Here is a 17,907-nt window from a genome sequence, read left to right as displayed (position 1 = left end):
ATGCAGAGTGTTTTATTCTGCAGAAGTCTAGCTAGCTGGGGTCTCCCGTTACCAGAATAGAGATACACCCAAGTGAGCTCCCAGGTCTAGGTGACCTCTAAGTTAATCTGTCTGTCCATCTTTACAGACATTCCACTACTAGGTTGTGGGGGCTGGAAACCTGCTTGGGAGATCTGGGAACTGCTGTTGACCCATTGTCCTTGCCTCAGGCCAGGTGATGGGCCGGGCAGCTTCTGAGGACTTGCCTGGAATTGCCCAGTTCTTGGAAACAGAGATTTAGGCCCAGTCTCCTTAACTGCCAATATAAAGCCTGTCATGGAATCAGCCTAGCCATCTCAGAACCCACTAAATTACAAATTAAAAGCAGGTAGACCAGGCTGGCCTCAAACTCACAGAGACCCACCTGCCTCTGCCTCCTAAGGGCTGGGATTACAGATGTGCGCCATCACAGAAAGCCATGTCTTCTTCCTGTGTCTGATGTCAAGATGATCATATAGCCTTTCTGTCCATCATTCTTTTAATGTGACAAGTTTATTGGTTGCATGTGTCAAATCATTTTTTTCTTTAAAGATTTATTTATTATATGTAAGTATACTCTGTCTTCAGACATCCCAGAAGAGGGTGTCAGATCTCTCTCTCTCTTTCCTTCTTTCTTTTTTTTCAAGGTTCATTTAGTATGTGAATGCTGTCTGTCTGTACCCCTGAATGCCAGTAGAGAGCGTCAGATCCCACGACAGGTGGTTGTGAGCCACCATGTGGTTGCTGGAAACTGAACTCAGGACCTCTGAAAGAACAGCTAGAGATCTTAACATCTGAGCCATGTCTCTTGCTTGCTCCGTTTTCATTTTTTAAGATGTATTTATTTTTCTGAGTGTTTACCTGCATGTGTCTTAAGTGTGCCTGGCGCATGGCCTGGGGAGGCCAGAAGTTGTTGGACCCTCTGGAATCCAGGGTTTGTTTTTTAATGAAAAGTTTGTTCATGGCTTATTTTGTTAATTTGTCGCTTGTTCATGGTTGAATTTGGGCTGTTCAAAGTCCTTCAGTGAGCAGGGTGGTGGTGGCACACGCCTGTAGTCCCAGCACTCTGGGAGACAGAGGCAGGTGGATTTCTGAGTTGGAGGCCAGCCTGCTCTACAGAGTGAGTTCCAGGACAGCCAGGGCTACACAGAGAAACCCTGTCTCAAAAATAAAAACAAAAACAAAGAGTCCTTCAGTGAAGCCAGGCTTGGTGGTGCACACCTTTAACCTTGGCACTGGGGAGGCAGAGGCAGGTGGGTCTCTGTGAGTTCAAGGCCAGCCCAATGTACAAAGTGACTCCAGGATAACCAGGGCTGTTACACAGAGAAACCCTGTTTGGAAAAACCAAATTCAAAACAAAACAAAACAATGTTGTTATGCTGTGAATGCATCCCATCTCTCCTGCCCTGGAACATTGCTGTCTGTCTTTGTGAATTCTGCTTTAGAACACCCAGACGACATATCTAATTGTTATGTAGCCTTATTGAAGTTATCCACCCCCATGACATAGTGATGCTTTAAACCTCCTTTTAGAATTGTTCTTACCTCGTTTCTATTTTATCTGATGTAAGTATAGCAGTTCCTGCCCCTTTGGGGTTCTTTTTGCATGGACGCCTTCTTGCGTGATCCCTGAGCTGTCATTTGCTGTGCCGTGGAGTTCCTCACAGGTGCCATGTGGGAGGGTCTCCTCTTCACCATACTGCTCTCCCTACCTGTAGAATTACTTATTTTCATCAAGGTCGTTACTGGGTAAGAAGTCTGTCACTCCGTGGTCAGCTGCTTGTGCAGTGAGGATTACTTCTTTCTTTGTCTCTTTCTCGGCATGTTTTTTTTTTTTTAATACTAATACTTTAATAACTACTCTACCCGTGAATTTTATACTTAGGTATTTTTTAAAAAATCACTAGTGGCTATCTTTGTGTTTCCTCAAGCAAGCCTTTTGAAGGTGGTCTGGTGGTGATGAAGTCCCTCACTGTTCTGCTTCTCTTGGAAACGTCAGTTCTTCATTCTGAGGAATCTCTCTGCTGGTGTCTGTGGGGCCGCCCCCAGTCACAGCACATGTCAAAAGGGGCATCCCTAGCTCCTTCTGTGGGAAGGGAAAGTGGTATGTTCTTTCTGGAAAGCACTGGCAGTTTCTTCTAAAGCTAAACAGAAACTCACCATACAAATCAGCAATTCCACTCAACGCACACAAAAGAAATTAAAATACGGGGCTGGAGAGATGGCTCAGCGGTTAAGAGCACTGACTGCTCTTCTGAAGGTCCTGAGTTCAAATCCCAGCAACCACATGATGGCTCACAACCATCTGTAACAAGATCTGATACCCTCTTCTGGAGTGTCTGAAGACAGCTACAGTGTACTTACATATAATAAATAAATAAATCTTTTTTAAAAAAAGAAATTAAAATACACGTTCAGACAAAGTCGGACACGAATGGTCACAGGAACATTGTTCATGACAGCCAAGAGACAACTCAGAGGTCTGTTAGCTGCTGAATGGAAAAAGAAAATCCAGTATTAGCCATATAAAAAATACTGCCCTGTACTGAAGAGAGATAAACCACTCAGCTCAGGGCAGAAGAACCTCGTAAGCATTACATCTGAGACCCAGCAAAGCTGCCCTTGTCTTTTGAGACAGGTCTCACTACATAACCCTAGCCAGCCTATGCTTGCTTATGTAGACCAGGCTGACCTCAAATTTGGAAAGAGCTAGCTGCCTGCCTCTGCCTCCCTAGTGCTGAGATCAAAGGTGTGGACCCACCCAAGCCTAGCCACGCCCAACCATGCCCAGCAGCTCTAGATGTCCTTAACTTGACTTTATTATTGAAATGTAGTTTTGTGTGTGTGTGTGTGTGTTTGGATATGAGTTCTTTTATTTTTTCATACAATACACTCATCACTCATCAAATGTGCCCCTAATTCTCATTTATTTTCAGTAAGTTTCTGAATACTGTTCCTGTTGTCTTACTGAGACTCTCCTGGTGTATCTCCTCTGCAGTCCACCTGTTTACCTTTGAATTTCATGTGGTTGTTTTTTTTTTTTTTTCATTTCTGGACATTGAGTTGATTTTATATATATATATATTTTTTTTTCATTTGCCTTGTGGGCTTGGGAGATAGCTTGGTAGTAGTACAGGATACAGAAGATGGGGACCCAAGTTCAGGCCTCCAACACCCATGTAAAATTCCAGGTGTGACTGTGCCTCACTTTAAGACCAACCTCTAGGGTCAGAGTTGGGAGTGGCAAGGGATGTGACAGAATCTCTGCATAGCCGGCTACCTACGTAGATGAAAACCAGCAAGATCTGGGTTCAAAGAGAGACCCTATGTTGAGGGAATAAATCAGAGAGCAGTATAGGAGTACACCTGACATCTCAGCTGGCTTTGGTACAGGTACACACAAGCACATATGTGTGCGTGCACACACACACACACACACTCTACATATGCATGCACATATACACATGTGTACATGCTTACAGCACATATATACACATGTGATTACAACACACATGTACATATACATGCTGGGCATCTGTGTATATACATCCATACACCTCACACAAGTGTGTATATGCACATGCATATATACACAGACAGACACACACACACACACACACACATGCTTACTTGCACCTCTAATACCCACATCCAAAAGAAATGTCTTACAACTTTAAAATATTTTGCTGTCCTCTTGCATGTTCTCTCAAATTTATTATTTCTTTAAACAGAGCAAACACCAGTGTTTTCCAGCCTCTGTCAGAAAGACAAACACCGGCAGTTGTGACATCGAGCTCATAATGTCTTCTTTCTGCGTGCTTCGTTATTTTTATGATGTGCTAAGAACCATCCTCAAATATTTTTAACAAATTGAGGCCTTAGAATGAAAGTCCTCCAGCAGACTTTGGTTGTTTATCTTGGGCCAGAATCCTTTTGCCAAATACTTACAGTTTAGGAATTCCTTAAACCGTGACACTTGACTACTAAATGGCCCTCCGGCCAGCTGCTCCTCAGCGTCCACTCACCCCTGTAGCCGCTCTAAGCCGAGGCTGTTCTGGCTGGAGTTCACCAAAGGTGATGCTGTGTAGCTCAGGCGATGGTGTCATCATTGTGGAAGCTACATCTCTGCGGTGGCCTAGCAGAAGTGAGGGTGCTGGCAGGCTGCTCTCTGTCAGGCAGTCATGTTCCCCCTATGCAGTGCAGAAAGCGCTAGGAATAGTTTGAGGCCCACCCTGTCCTGTCCACGAGTCCCACATCAGCCAACCATACAGGAGGGCCTCATGGCCTCGCTAATCCCCTCAGAGTCCGTAGTGGATCGAGCCAACAGACATTCTTTTTCTTACCAACTAGATATATGAAAACTAGGTTAAGAATCATTCTGGCTTGGTATTACCAGTTTCCTCTGACCCTTTTTATGCATGACTGTTTTATTATCGTTGATTTCAGCTTTCTAATATTAAAATGCAGTATTTCAACCCTTCCCATGCCTTTAAAAATTTTTTTTAGCTTAATGTTATTCATTTTATGTGCACGGACAATTTGCCTGAATGTATATACATACATGTGCCGTGTCTGTGTCTTGTGGCTGTGGAGGTCAGAAGGCATCAGAACGCCTAAAACTGGAGTTACGGATGAGATGAGCCTGCCTGTGGCCTCCAGACCGTGTTGGCCTGCCAGTCCCCACTGTAGCCTGCAGAGGCCTTCAGCTGCAGCTGCTCCCTGTCAGCGGCAGGCAAAGAGACACTCTATAAGGAAGCAGACTCAGAAAACAGCAACCGGCATAGCTGTCCCCAAACTACACAGGTAAGCAGATAGGAGCTATACACACAGTGGCCAGGTGAGAGACCTGGGGTCTGAATAGGGAGGATCGACCCCTGGATCCTCTGAAAGAGCAGGGAGTGCTTCTAACCACTGAGCTATCTCTCCAGCCCAGCCTATGTATTTTTGGACATGTGTTTGCGCGTGTGTTTGTGTGTGTGTGTGTGTGTGTGTGTACATTTATGTGTGGAGTGCTGATGTGACTGACCCTGGTAAGTGTTTGGAGGTCATAGGATAACGTAGACACCAGCCTTTGACTCCACCTTCCTTGAGTGAGGGTCTTTTGTTTGATAACAGGCATGGTAAGCTAGCTGGCCCAAGGGCTTCCTGCTTGTCTCCTGCCTCTCCACAGAATTGCATCTCTACATGGATCCCAGCGGCTGGACCGGCTGGACCGCAGTCTCTCACACTTGTACTGGCAGCAGGGATTTTACCCACTGAGCCAGCCCCTGCCCCCTACCGTTTTCGACACCTTGATTTCTGGCATAGTGAGATGCCTCCCAGGCTCCTGATATCCTCCCTCTCTCAGGCCTGCCCTGGAGAAGACCAGAATCTGGAGTGAGGTGGGGGAGGGGTGCTCATTGTCACTGGAACACAGTACTTTTAAGTTCTTTCAAGGAGGGGAAGTCAAGTGTACTGTTAAATTGTGATTCATTTGTTGTTTCTATTTAGATTTTATAATATGTTTTATTTTCTTAGATTTTGGGCTTTATCTCTTATTAAATGGGAAAGTCTTGATTCCTCCCATCCGGGATATAATTATGGCTGTGTACCCTGCTAAAATAATCACAACATCAAAAGTACTGACACTGTAGACTAGACCTTGAGTTGGTTCATCTTAGTGTAGAACTGTTAACATTTGAATTGGGGTCCCACTAAAATGTCAAATATCTAGTGAATGGGATAGGGATACAACTCAGAAGAGGTACCTGCCTGCTGTGTGCAAGATGCCTACTGAGACCATTGTCACCTCCTTGCAGGTCTCTGCAGACCCCCAGTTTCGGGGTTCTAGTGCTCCCTAAGTATCACAGGCAGGCAGCTGTGAGTTCGTTGGTAACAGTTTGTTCTCAACGCTGTCTCTGTGTCGGAACCGCTCCTTAGGCTGATTCAAAGGGGAGAGTCGACCCATGGCAGATTTTGTCCACAGAGCTCCCGGATTGGTGACGTCCCTTCGTGTGTGAGACGCCTGTCGCTTGTGCTTGGTCACCTCAGGGTCATACAAAAGCTTCAGTCCTTCGCTGTGTGAAGGCGTTTGTAGTTTAGCCTAAGAGGTTGATTACAGTCTTCAGGCCTGCTCCAGGTAGTCCCTCCGTTTGCTGTTTGGGGTCTGGAGGATAGACGTGCCGAATGTTAAATGAAACACAGGTCGGTTTTGTTTTAAAAGAAACTTATGAAAGTAGTAAATTAATTACGACATACTTCTTGAGTCTGTTTTCTGTGTTGGGTGTGGCAGTGCACACTCTTAGTCCCAGAAGTATGGAGGGAGAGGCAGGCAGATCTCTATGAGTTTGAGGCTAGCCTCACCTACATAGTGAGACACTCTATCTCAAAACAGTAGCAACAACAACAACAAAAACCAAACAACAACAACAACAACAAAAACAAAAACCAGAAAAGCCAGAAGGAGGCCAGTGTGGACCTGTCAGTGAGCTGGAAGCCCTGCAGGCTTCCCTAAGTGCGGGGTCTTCTTCCCGGACCGGACCTGACCTAGGCTTCCTTAGTCCCGCTTTTCAGTAGAGGTGCAGACTGCCCTCCTCTGTGAAAGCACATGCTCCACCTTCATTCACAGACTTCACATTCTAACAGAGTTGAAAGTTTCCATAAAGTGCGTGTTCTTACTGCTAAAGAGTGTCTTCTGCTTCTGCTGACGGGCGGTCTGGGCGTGAACGTGTTCCCAGGGTGCCTGCCCCTGGTACAGCACACAGGACCAGGAGCGAGCCCCATGCTCCCGTCTTCCCTGCCCAGCCTCTTCTCTCCTCCCTGCTCTGACGCTGTCTTCTCTTGATTACCTGTGTGCCCTGGTGAGCAGCTGCCAGACCATAGTGAGCTCTTAACTACCACAGGGGACCCCTGGCCATCACCATAAGTAATAGCCAGCAGTTTGTCATACTCGAACCTGTGTTTCTTCAAGCCTCTTGAATTCAGATCTTTATTACATATGCATGTGTGCCTGTGTGTGTACACCATTCCTTGGATATCCACCCTGTGCCCTCTCCTTCCAGCTAAAGACCTGGTTCCTAGACAACCTGCTCTTCCGTGAGGTCCCCCATGGCCGGCTGCTCCTACTGCCCAGCGTCTCCTGAACTTGCCCGGCTCAGACCCTCCTTTCCCTTCATCCGAGCAAGCGCTGTGGTAAAGTGTACCTAGTGTGCTGTGCTCATCATGTGACTACACAGCACAGGTGCGCCTTCAGCAGCGCGTGAGGCCCCGCTCTCCAGGCCCACGCGGACTGTCTCCCCAGGCTTGTGCCCTTCAGCAGCTTGGCCCTGCAGCTGCAGTCCCCATTCCTCCTACAGCTCTGGTCAGTCTCTGCTCTGCTGTCTCTGGGGTTAGATGACTGGAGGAGTCTTCTAACTGGAGTCCTCCTGAATTGTCCTCCATCCTGTTCCGTTTACTTAGCAAGAGGCCCTCAAGGCTCACCAGAACTGTACTCTTTTCTGAGGCTAAGTGATGTCGAATTGCTTGTACTGACGCTTCCTTTGCTGGACAGCCGAAGTACACAGTGCTCAAACGTGCTACCTGTTACCACATGCCGGCCATTGTCCCCGGTGGCTGTGTGTCTGTTAGAGATCCAGGAAACTCTTATTGCATTTGCTGGAGGAGGAAGAACATGGCAGCTCTGGCCTGTCCTTCCCTATCCTCTCAGAGACTGCTGTGGGGCCACCCCTGAGGTTGCCCAGGATGCCCAGGTGCCCAGGCATAGGCGGCTTCATAGCTCCCTTCTCCTTGCTCTGCCTCGGAGTTTTTGAAAAAGAGATCAGTTGTTCAGCTGACCTGCTGTCGGGATGCTAAGGGCGGAGGCAGACCTTATAAAACAGCTGGTGTGGAAACTCTGAGATGCTTGAATACTTTCTATACAGTTCGTGGGTTTCCTGTCTTCTCAGAGCAGAAAAAGATATGAGCACCTGCTCTGGTCTGAAAGGCAGCCCAGCCCAGCCTCGAGGAGGATTTAGAGAGAGCCCAGGTCTGCATGCAGGAGTGGGGTGGGCAGGCCTGTGGGAAAGGCTCTGGTGGCTCTGCTCAGTCACTGGAGACTTGCTCAACTCAACAGGGCCACCCGAGCCTGTCCCTTTGTCCTTGATGCTGGCAGCAGACTTTCCTGGCAGTCTTTGAGCACAGCTACGTACTAGGGAGCTTTGATCCGTCTAAGGAAAGTCTATTTTGAACTACAAGTGAAGGCAGAAGCTTTAGGTTGGACTTCTTATCTGACAAGACCCATAACAGCTGTACTCACACAGGTCCCAGGGTTTTAAAAAGTGGCACTGGCCAGCCTGATGCCACACACTGCCTCTACAGTACCACAGATTTCTCCGGTAAATGCCAGATTGGGGTGGATGAGAAAGAAAAATAAAACCTTCAGCAGAATTTTGAAATCAAGATTTGAAGGTTTTGTTCAGAAATACTTCCTAAAATTAAAATCAGTGGGATGTATTTACAGGCAGGTTTTTTGTTTTGTTTTGTTTTGTTTGTTTGTTTGTTTGTTTGTTTTTAGTAGAGAACAAAACAGTGACAGAAGACCAGAGAATGCAGGCTGAGCTCAGGTCTCTTCTGCAATTGGAAGACTCCAGAGTCTTCATGAAAAGCTCCAGCTAGGCTGGCACGTTTCCTGTAGGAGGCCTGTCACTTCCCGCCCTTGACAGTGCCACCCTGGCCAGGAGGCCTGGAAACAGCTGAGAATCAGCGCAGAAGGTTGCAGCACTGGACTGGCAATGGCTGGAGGCACAGGCCGCTGCATCGCCAGCGTATGGAGGTCTTCTTCAGGACTGAGGGTGGTGCTCTCACTGACGTGATCCAGTGGCATAGCTCCCCCTCAGTTTTACACTGCCAGGAAGAGAAAGTGTAGTTGAGGCACTCTGACCAGAGGCGGGACTGCTGAGTGCCCAGCCTGTTCTTGCCACACACTGACAGAGCACCCAAGGGCTAGCCTGCGGGAGAGAGCCACACCCCAGGCCGGTCAAGCCCAGTGGTCACTCCAGGATTAGTCTCCATGTAGGTTATAAGTGGCTCTGCCGTGTCTCCAGTCTCCATGTGGGGTCCTTCCACTATTCTTTGGTGGACAGAGGCATGTTCTGAGGAGAGCAGTGGTGGCACCTGCCTGCTGCTGACCTTGTTGGGACTGGGCCTAGAGGCCTCCTGCCTGGGACCTGCACTCTGGGTTTGAACTCAGCAGGGGGAGCATTATGGTGTATTGGAACTCCTAACAGCATTCTGCTAACTGATGGATCAGTGCCTTGTTCAGCCATCAGCAGAGAGGCCGCCTCCTGTAGCGGACAGGAATGGCTGCAGAGTTCCACAGTCGTAGTCACTGGCTTTGTTACCAGGCCCTTGGCGGCTCCCTCTTCCCATGTGTCCTTCCTTCAGCTTTAGCAGTGCTGAAAACAGCAAGACCTCCTCCAAAGCGCAGCCAGTGCAGCCGTGCCCCCATCAGCGGCCTCCCGACCCTGAGAAAGCATGCTGCCTTTTCCACTCTGGTTTCTAAGTTTTACACATGTATGGCTGTGTAAACTTCCACAACCTTTCTCAGTCCCTTTGACATTAAAGTAGTTTACAGTGTCTTAGAATCATAAATGAATCATAAATGAAATGTCATATTCTCAAAGAATACATTTCTTAGGAATTTCTTACTAAGGAGTTGAGAAACTCCTCACTAAAAACACTAAGACAGCTGGGCAGTGGTGGCATACACCTGTAATCCTAGCACTCTGGGAAGCAGATTCAGGCGAATTTCTGAGTTTGGGGCCAGCCTGGTCTACAGAGTGAGTTCCAAGGCAGCCAGGCTCTAGAATGGATTCTTAAAGTAAAATTAAGCAAAGTCTCCTGTTTTCTAAGCTGGTGAACAGTTTATAGCCCTGTTGTCAAAGCTTTGGCACAATGCAGTTACTGTTCTCTGTATAATTAGAGTTGGGTGGGTAAGATGGCCCTGTGGGTAAAGGTGATGCTGTCAGCCCTGGGTTCTGTCCCCTGGACCAACATAGCAGGAAGGGGGAACTGACTCTTAAGCTGTCCTCTGACCCTCACAGTTGTCCCTTGACATGTATGCACTAAATAAATACACACAGATATTTGTAAAAAAAAAAAATTATCATTGACCTAATAGATAAAAGCACTGTGCCATGCAGTTACTAACTATTCATAGTTCTTTTTACAAAGTAACTGTTTTTAGATTTGCTCAGAGTCTGTAATCCGGTGCTTGTAAGTGTCCTGGTCTAGTTGTAGGGTTGACAACTCTTCTTCCAACAGCTGTGGAGTTGGGTAGCTGTGACTTGTTTTGTATTTGCTTGTCTAATTCCTAGCAGGTTTCCTTTTGTGTGAGGAAGGGCTGAGTTGACGGTTTTTGCATATCGTTTAGTTGTTGTCTTCCAGGGGCTGTTTGTATGATTCCCTCTACCCACTGACTTGGTTTATTCTTACTGTCTTAGAGTGTCCATGTGTGTGGGTTACGCTCCTGTCCCCCGCTCTCCTGTGATGTATATCTTGTCACACTCTCATTTGTCTGTTGACTTAGGTTGGTGGCACTAGCCTCTCACTTCAGAATTGTCCTCATTCTTTTTTTTTTTTTTTTCTGGTTTTTTTGGATTTGGTTTTTTCTGAGACAGGGTTTCTCTGTATATCCCTGGCTGTCCTGGAACTCACTCTGTAGACCAGGCTGACCTCGAACTCAGAAATCTGCCTGCCTCTGCCTCCCAAGTGCTGGGATTACAGACGTGCACCACCACCGCCCGGCAATTGTCCTCATTCTTGTCATTTGGTTTTCCAGGTGAATTTGGATGATCTCATTTATCTTGAAAAACTGTAGAGGCCTACCTGGATTTTGAGTAGAAAAGTGTGTGAGGTGTTTAGTCAGCCCTGACCCAAGCCCCTTCAAGTTACCCATGTGTTCGTTCAGGAGAACCCTCCGTCGTAGGGCTGCTGGTTTTCTCGTTTCATCAAGGCTTACTGTGTGGTCTAGGCTGCCCTGGGTCCTCCTGCCTCAGCTGGATGATGAGACTGTGGTATGCCCACCTCAGATCCAAGGCAGTATGTTTTACCGTCTTAGAGAGTTGTTGTTGTAGTTGTTGTTGTTGTTCTTCTTCTTTTTTTTTTTTTTTTTTTTTTTTTTTTTTTTGAGACAGGGTTTCTCTGTATAGCCCTGACTGTCCTAGAACTCAGTCTGTAGACCAGGCTAGCCTTGAACTCAGAAATCCACCTGTCTCTGCCTCCCAAGTGCTGAGATTGAAGGAGTGCCCCACCACCGCCCAGCAGTCTTAGAATTCTTTAAAAACTACTTTATATGCATAAGGTTTCCAAGAGTATGGGAGAAATCACTAATAAGGTTTGAAATCCTTTGATCGAAGATGATTAAGAAAAATACATCAAAAAGTGTCTTTGCTTTTTCGCCTTTGAATTTGTCGATGTTATATAAAGCCGCCAGGCACCCCCTCTCCTGCCTTCTCTCCTATGTTCCAGTTCATAAGCGCAGCCCTGGGGTGTGCACACCCAGCTCACCTCGGTGACATAGGAAATTATTGGCGGGGCAGGGTACAAGAAGTGTCTGCTTGTGCACTCTTAGCCCCTTCCCACATTGCTGTTCATGTCTGTCAGGGTTCCTCTGGATGACTCCTTGACTCAGGAGGTGAAGTGAGGGTAGTGACCTTTGCCCTCAGCACTGCCTGCCTATCTGGAGAGACAGTGGGGGTGGGGAGGTTGTAGGGATGGAGGTTGAGAAACTCCTGGAGGCAGTGGGCCGGAGTCTCATTCGCATCACACTGCACTCCAAGCCCAGGCCGCTCCAGTAGCCCTCAGTGCTGGTACAGAGAGCACTGCAGTGTATCCGGCTAGTCCCACAGAAGTAATGGAGCCTAGAGTCAGGCATGTTCTGGAGTTAAAGGCTTTTATTTGTCTGCTTCTTGAATTGAGCATTATAAAATGGCACAGCCTAATTCCAGAAACGTTTCTTTGAAGTGGAGAATTTTGAGTCCTGAAAGCGATCTCCTCACGCTTCCATTTTTGCCTCTGTAGGAACACCACCTCACCAGCATCCCCACAGTGCTCCAGCTCGAGTGCGCTCTTCTCTGAGAATAGTTTTCTATATTCATTCTTTTTTGCTTTTAAGATATGAATAGTAGTATAATAAATCAATAGAAAAAACTTAATTTTAAATTTAAAGAAAGCATAACTTAAGGAATCTAACATAATAACATTTTTTAAAAAGATTTATTGCCAGGCGATGGTGGCACACGCCTGTAATCCCAGCACTCTGGGAGGCAGAGGCAGGTTGATTTCTGAGTTCGAGGTCAGCCTGGTCTACAGAGTGAGTTCCAGGACAGCCAGGGGTACACAGAGAAACCCTGTCTCGGAAAACAAACAAACAAACAAACAAATAAAAGATTTCTTTATTATATGTAAGTACACTGTACCTGACTTTAGACTCACCAGAAGAGGGCATCAGATCCCATTACGGAGGGTTGTGAGCCACCTTGTGGTTGCTGCGATTTGAACTCAGGTCCTATGGAAGAGCAGTCAGTGTTCTTACCTGCTGAGCCATCCCTCCAGCCCCATGATAACAATTTTTTTTTTTTTTGGATTTGTTTTTTTTCCGAGACAGGGTTTCCCTGTGTTGCCCTGGCTGTCCTGGAACTCACTCTGTAGACCAGGCTGGCCTCGAACTCAAAAATCAACCTGCCTCTGCCTCCCAGAGTGCTGGGATTACAGGTGTGCGCCACCACTGCCTGGCCCCATGATAACATTTTTAAACTACCAAAACAGAGCGGGCCAGACTGACAGGACGGTGGGAAAAGGCACTTCCGCCAAGTCTGAAGACCCAAGTGTGATTCCTGGGACCACATGGTGGAAGGAAAGCACTGTTTTTTTACAGGTTGTTCTCTGACCTCCACATGAGCTGTGAAAACACACGCGCGCGCGCGCGCGCGCGCACACACACACACACAATGAATAAACAAAAAATTATTTAAATATAAAATAACCAAACCTAACTTTGCATTTTTTTCTTATGTCCCCACCTCTATTTTATGCCTTTTAAACATTTTCATAGCCATGGGGTAGACATATCTTCGTCTGTAGCACTTCTTGGCTATTGCCTATTAAGCTGTGCTTCCCTAGATTTTTAACCCTCATTTTTTGGGGCTGGAGGTGGGAACTAGGTCTCAGGAAGAAGCCTGCCTCCTGGTTATAAATCCTCAGTCGCCCTGTTGATAGCAGGGATGGAGCACAAGGCAGAGTGTGGACCCATTGGAGCTTTGTAGAATTTAAATGGCCCCTTACTTCCTGAAAACTGGGTTGCCAGAATGCCTCTACAGTGAGTGCTCAGGCTGGAGGCAGAGCTTAATGGGAGAGGTTTGCCCAGAGAGCACCAGGCCCTAGGTTCACCTCCTAGTAGTGTTAAAAAAAAGGGGGGGGGGGAACCTAAATGAATAAAATAAGATCTGGGAGTCAGAAGGCACAGGACAGGTTGGCATGAGGCGCCACTGAAGGGGGGCGGGGGGGGGGCCGGTTTGGGAAACAGCAGGATCATGGAGAACCGAGCGAGCGATCGTGCAGACGCTCCTTTTCTCTGCTTGCTCTCGGAGTCATTTATACGCTCTCTGGTGGGGGTTGGAGCCCCTGGTGCCACCCTCTGAGAGCTGGGATTCTTACCTAAAAGTTAGTGAGAAATGAAGACGGCGGCAAGCCGGAAAATGCCCAGGCTTTAATGCACACACACTGACAGCCAAACAGAACGCTCTTTCCGTTTGCAGGCTTTTTTTTTTTCCCCAGTGTCATTTTAAGTTGCAGCTTCCGGCCAATCAGCGAGCTCCGTGCCTAGTGACATCACGAAGCAGCCAGTTCCCTCCAGCTGCAGAGAGCTTCAGTTTGTCTTTTTTTTTTTTTAAACTAAAATGGAGGCTGGTTTCTTGCCTTAAGGAGTACAGCGCCCTTCCCGCTGGAGCCTAGATGTTGACATGTAATAGGGCGGGCAGCGGGATGGTGGTGGATGCGGCCAGCTCCAACGGGCCTTTCCAGCCCGTGGCCCTTCTCCACATTCGAGGTGAGTTATTGTGTGTTCTACTGACCGGAACCTTCCGTGGGTAGTTAATAAATGGCTATTGTGCTTTGGCTAGGAAAAGCAGGAAGTCTAACCAGCAGAGTCCCCTTCACGTTGGTGGGACTGCGCTCGAGCAGGCAAGGGGTGTCACCTCCGAATGGTGGGCATTTTTCACATTACTTACGGGGCCCGAGGCTCAGGAGGCCTTGCACGCAGAGTTCAAAGCTGGTTTTTCTGCTTTCTCCCTGCTCTCCCATCCCCCTTCCGAGGCTGTGCTGATGTCAAAGGATGTGAAGTCACTGCCCGGGGAAGGTCTTGGGTGGGGGAAGGAAAGAGGCGGGCCAGGCAGGCCTGGCTAAGTTGTCTGCTCACAGAGTTTGAGTTACCTTGGTGTTAGTGTTGGTTAATACTGCAAGGGTTTGGCCGCCGCGGACACGGCTCTGAATTAAGGATGAACTGCAGGCAGAGAATGTGCAGAACTGGTCAGAGGAGAACTTCATTTTGGAGGAGCTAGGCTCCTGCTTGGAATGCTAAGATCTGGGGTTGCCGGTTGTTAAATGCTAGCTCTTAGCTTTAGAGCAGTGCTTTGTATTTACAAAGGCGTCGTTCCGATTGAAAAGGGCACCAAGTTTTCACTGTGTATATAGGTCACGGGAATGCCCAGCCTGTTGGAAGCAAACGTGTAGCTCCTTCTCCACCCTCCTTGACATGCTGTAGAAGTTGGTGTCCACAATGGCTAGATGTAAGCCGGTGAGGTAGAAGCGAAGGGTGACCACAGGTGCCTCAGCTGCAGGGCACAGGTGGCAGTGTGTATTGGCAGTGTGTATGTTGATTCTGAACCGTTGGCTAATGAGCAGTAACTTGGCTGGATATAACAGGTAGACATCCTATGTTAATACAGGGAAAGTCCTTTATGGGTAATTTTTTTTAATTTTTAAATTTTTATTTTATGTATGTGTATATTTTGCTTACATGTATGTGTACCACATGCATGCCTGGTGCCCACAGGGGTCAGAAGAAGGCTTCATATTCTCCAGGACTGGGGTTAGGGGTGCTGATGAGCTGCCACGCAGGTGCTAGGAACTGAGCCCAGCTCCTCTCCAGTAGCAACAAGTGCCCCTAACCCCTGAGCCATCTCTCCAACCTCAACACCCCTTTTTGGTTTGTGAACCTACTGGTACTTATTAGACACCTGATACTCTACTTCTTCTTGGAATTATGAATTTGTTCAAAAATAGAATCATTTGGTTTTACATTTTATAAATAGAATCATTAATTTATGGGAGGCCCTGTTCCAGACTTTACCTGTCATCGAGTGTCCTCCCCAAGCTGCTCAGTGTCTAACTGTCAAGGAAAGTGAAGTGCCTGACCCAAAAGGGACTCATGGGTTTCTGAAAGAAACCTGTAGCAACCTAAAACTTGGCTGTAATGCAAACAGCTGGAAGAGCTCCTAATTTTAAGTCTCAAGGAATACTTGATTTCCTCATAAAGACTTCTTAAAGTAGACATGTTAATGTTATTGTCTTAAACTTTGGGCTATGAGTGCTGAAGGTCATTTAAAAGGACTGACAGACAGCCCCTTCCCCAAAGTCCCCTGCTGGAGAAGGACAGAGGACAGGAACCTGTGGGCAGGGAGCCCTGGGGAGCACAGGAACTTGAGGTGGTGGGAAGGAAGGAACAGGAGAGGGCAGCCCTCCACCACCACATCTCCTTAAGGCAGAGGGGTCTTTCACCCCAAAGGGAATACAGCCTGCCCAAGATCACATAGCCCTTAAATGGTAGGACTAGAGTACAAATCTAGGTGCTGTTTTGTCTAGTTTGGGATCTTTATAAATCACTTTTGAAGAGAAATTGTGGCTGTTGGCAGAATATCTTGCTAGAGGATTACAGTTTCCTCCCCAGTGCCTTGTTCAATTCAATGGCCCAATTTTGCATGACAGTTGTATTCTTTTCTTACTCGTTTTGCATACCTTGTGTTTGACAATACCACACTCTAGGTTGATCCTGACTTGGTCCTTGAGCTGAGGCAGTGGCCTGCTCTCACGCTGTGAATGCTGCTGCTCCCCTGATTAGCACACCCAGTTAGTTCAGTGGTGAATTTACCATTCCCAAAAGTTCAAGTGTCAAGGGAAGATGTTTTAACCAGTGCAGCCCTGACTGCCTTCAGGGGAGAGTGATGGCTTCAGGGGAGCTTGATGACTTAGGCTGTCCAGAGGAGCAGTGTACCGAGATGAGAACGCACTTTGTGATGTCCACTCTACTAGCCCGTGGCCACATGTGACCACCAAGCACTTAAAATTCTTTATTTTAGATAAGTGTCAGCCAGGGTTGTCAAATGGGACAGCAAAGGTCGAGTCTGGAATTGGCACTCTTTCAAGTAAAGTCCAGACTGTAAATATTTTTGGCCCTGAGCAAAAGCAGCTACAGAGGTAAGTAAATGAAGAGGCCTGCCTGTCACCCCACAAAGTCTTATTTACACATGCAGGGAGCAGGCTAGGTTAGATTGTGGGTCTCGTGCTCCAGACCTGTTCTCGCTACTCGTGCATGTCTGAGCTGCCCGTGAAGCCAAGTAGAACATGGGTCCTGAAGCTTCCAGCACTGCCTCTCCTGCCCTCTGTCGCTGGCCCCTGGAGCTCACCTCAGAGCCCGGCTTCAGTCAGAGATAGCTCAGCCAGAAAGATGCCAGCGAGCAGAGAAGGAAGCAGGACAGGCGGCCTAGAACCTCTTCCTGTTGACCTGTATTCAGGGCCATGAGGAAGTCTCGGCCCTGATAACCTTGTGCTGATTGATCTCCTAGAAACTTCCTGGGTGACAGTGGGGACGCCCAGCTGGACACAGGAGAGCCAGTGGTTCTTGTTAAAGTAGCCACTTTCTCCTGGGAAGTAGGGTCTAACGAAGGGAGCCCTGCTCTGTCTCAAATCCTTGCTGGGTCGTGATTGGGTGGGTGTCCACTTTGCCAGTAAGAACGTAGAAGAAACCATGCAGGAGGCAAACGAAGCAGCTGACCCCTGCCCCCCACCTCCCGTTTCCTAGCACGACGATCTGACAGGGACTGCGCAGCGTGGGTGGGTGGGTGGGTGCACTCAGGTTACCCACATTCTCCACACAAGTATGGGAGCTGCCTGAGTGAGACTTGTAAGGACTTCTTCTCTGGTTGCCTGGAGTTGACTTCATGAGCTGTCTGTCTGTCACTCACCCTCTGAGTGTCAGAGTGTAGGAATGACCCATGCGCCCTCCCTGACTTGTGTGTGTGCCCTGTGGCCTCCTGGGGTAGGGGCGTGTGTGAAGGCTGCAGAAATTAGTCCTTCCTTTGGAGTTGGGGAGAAGGCCACTTGAGTGGTTGCTTTACAGTAAAAGCCATTTCTGATGTTTTTTTTTTGTTGTTGTTTTTTGTTTTTTTTTTTTAATTGAGACATGTCAATTGTGTAGAAGAATGAGAGGGAAAGCTGGGGGTATCGCCCAGCTGGTAGTGACTGCCTGGTGTCCCTGAAGCCCAGGGTCCAGGCCCCAGCTTTGCATGGAGTGTTGAGGCTGGGAGAACCCGGGGGGAGGGGGGTCCGGGAGGAGTTGGGGGGAGCGTTTGGACCCGGGGAAGAGAATTGGTGGCAAGTCAGAGGCACAGCTAGAGTGCACCAACTTGGTTTTGTCACGGCGTTTGTCCTACAGTACTTTGCAGGCTCAAGGAGCACAGGCTTGCTCACTTGTTCTCAGTGGGCCTGTGTGCTGGTAAGCAGCTATCCTAGTGTCTGTCTAACCTTGGGCCGTCCAGCCCGGGGGCCTACTGTGTGGACACTACCTCGGGTGTCTGTCCCAGACAGAAGCAGCAGTGA

The 17,907-nt window shown here is 47.9% G+C and overlaps 1 protein-coding gene and 1 long non-coding RNA gene across 9 annotated transcripts in view; one reads left to right on the top strand and one right to left on the bottom strand.

The window, feature by feature from the left end:
* The window catches only part of Ppp2r5c (protein phosphatase 2 regulatory subunit B'gamma), a 140,047-nt gene that overhangs the window by 27,299 nt on the left and 94,841 nt on the right, over positions 1–17,907 (top strand). For 5 of the 8 annotated variants that reach the window (XM_052185023.1, XM_052185021.1, XM_052185024.1 and 2 more), the window contains exon 1: positions 13,884–14,080. The exons of the other annotated variants lie outside the window; for them this stretch is intronic. In XM_052185023.1, coding sequence (XP_052040983.1) covers positions 13,987–14,080 — 94 coding nt within the window. In that variant the 5' untranslated portion in view covers positions 13,884–13,986. Of the gene's footprint in view, positions 1–13,883; positions 14,081–17,907 lie in introns of those variants that run through there. 8 annotated transcript variants of the gene reach the window in all.
* On the bottom strand, positions 11,931–13,822 carry LOC127686942 (uncharacterized). The gene is made up of 3 exons (XR_007978292.1): positions 13,690–13,822; positions 12,469–12,541; positions 11,931–12,140 (listed from the first exon to the last, which is right to left on the bottom strand). It is a non-coding gene; the product is annotated as an uncharacterized LOC127686942 (long non-coding RNA).

This window comes from Apodemus sylvaticus, chromosome 6, assembly GCF_947179515.1.
Source record: "Apodemus sylvaticus chromosome 6, mApoSyl1.1, whole genome shotgun sequence".
Classification (NCBI taxonomy): domain Eukaryota; kingdom Metazoa; phylum Chordata; class Mammalia; order Rodentia; family Muridae; genus Apodemus; species Apodemus sylvaticus.
The sequence above is the reverse complement of the archived record's forward strand: the minus strand, read 5'-3'. Positions and strand labels throughout refer to the sequence as shown.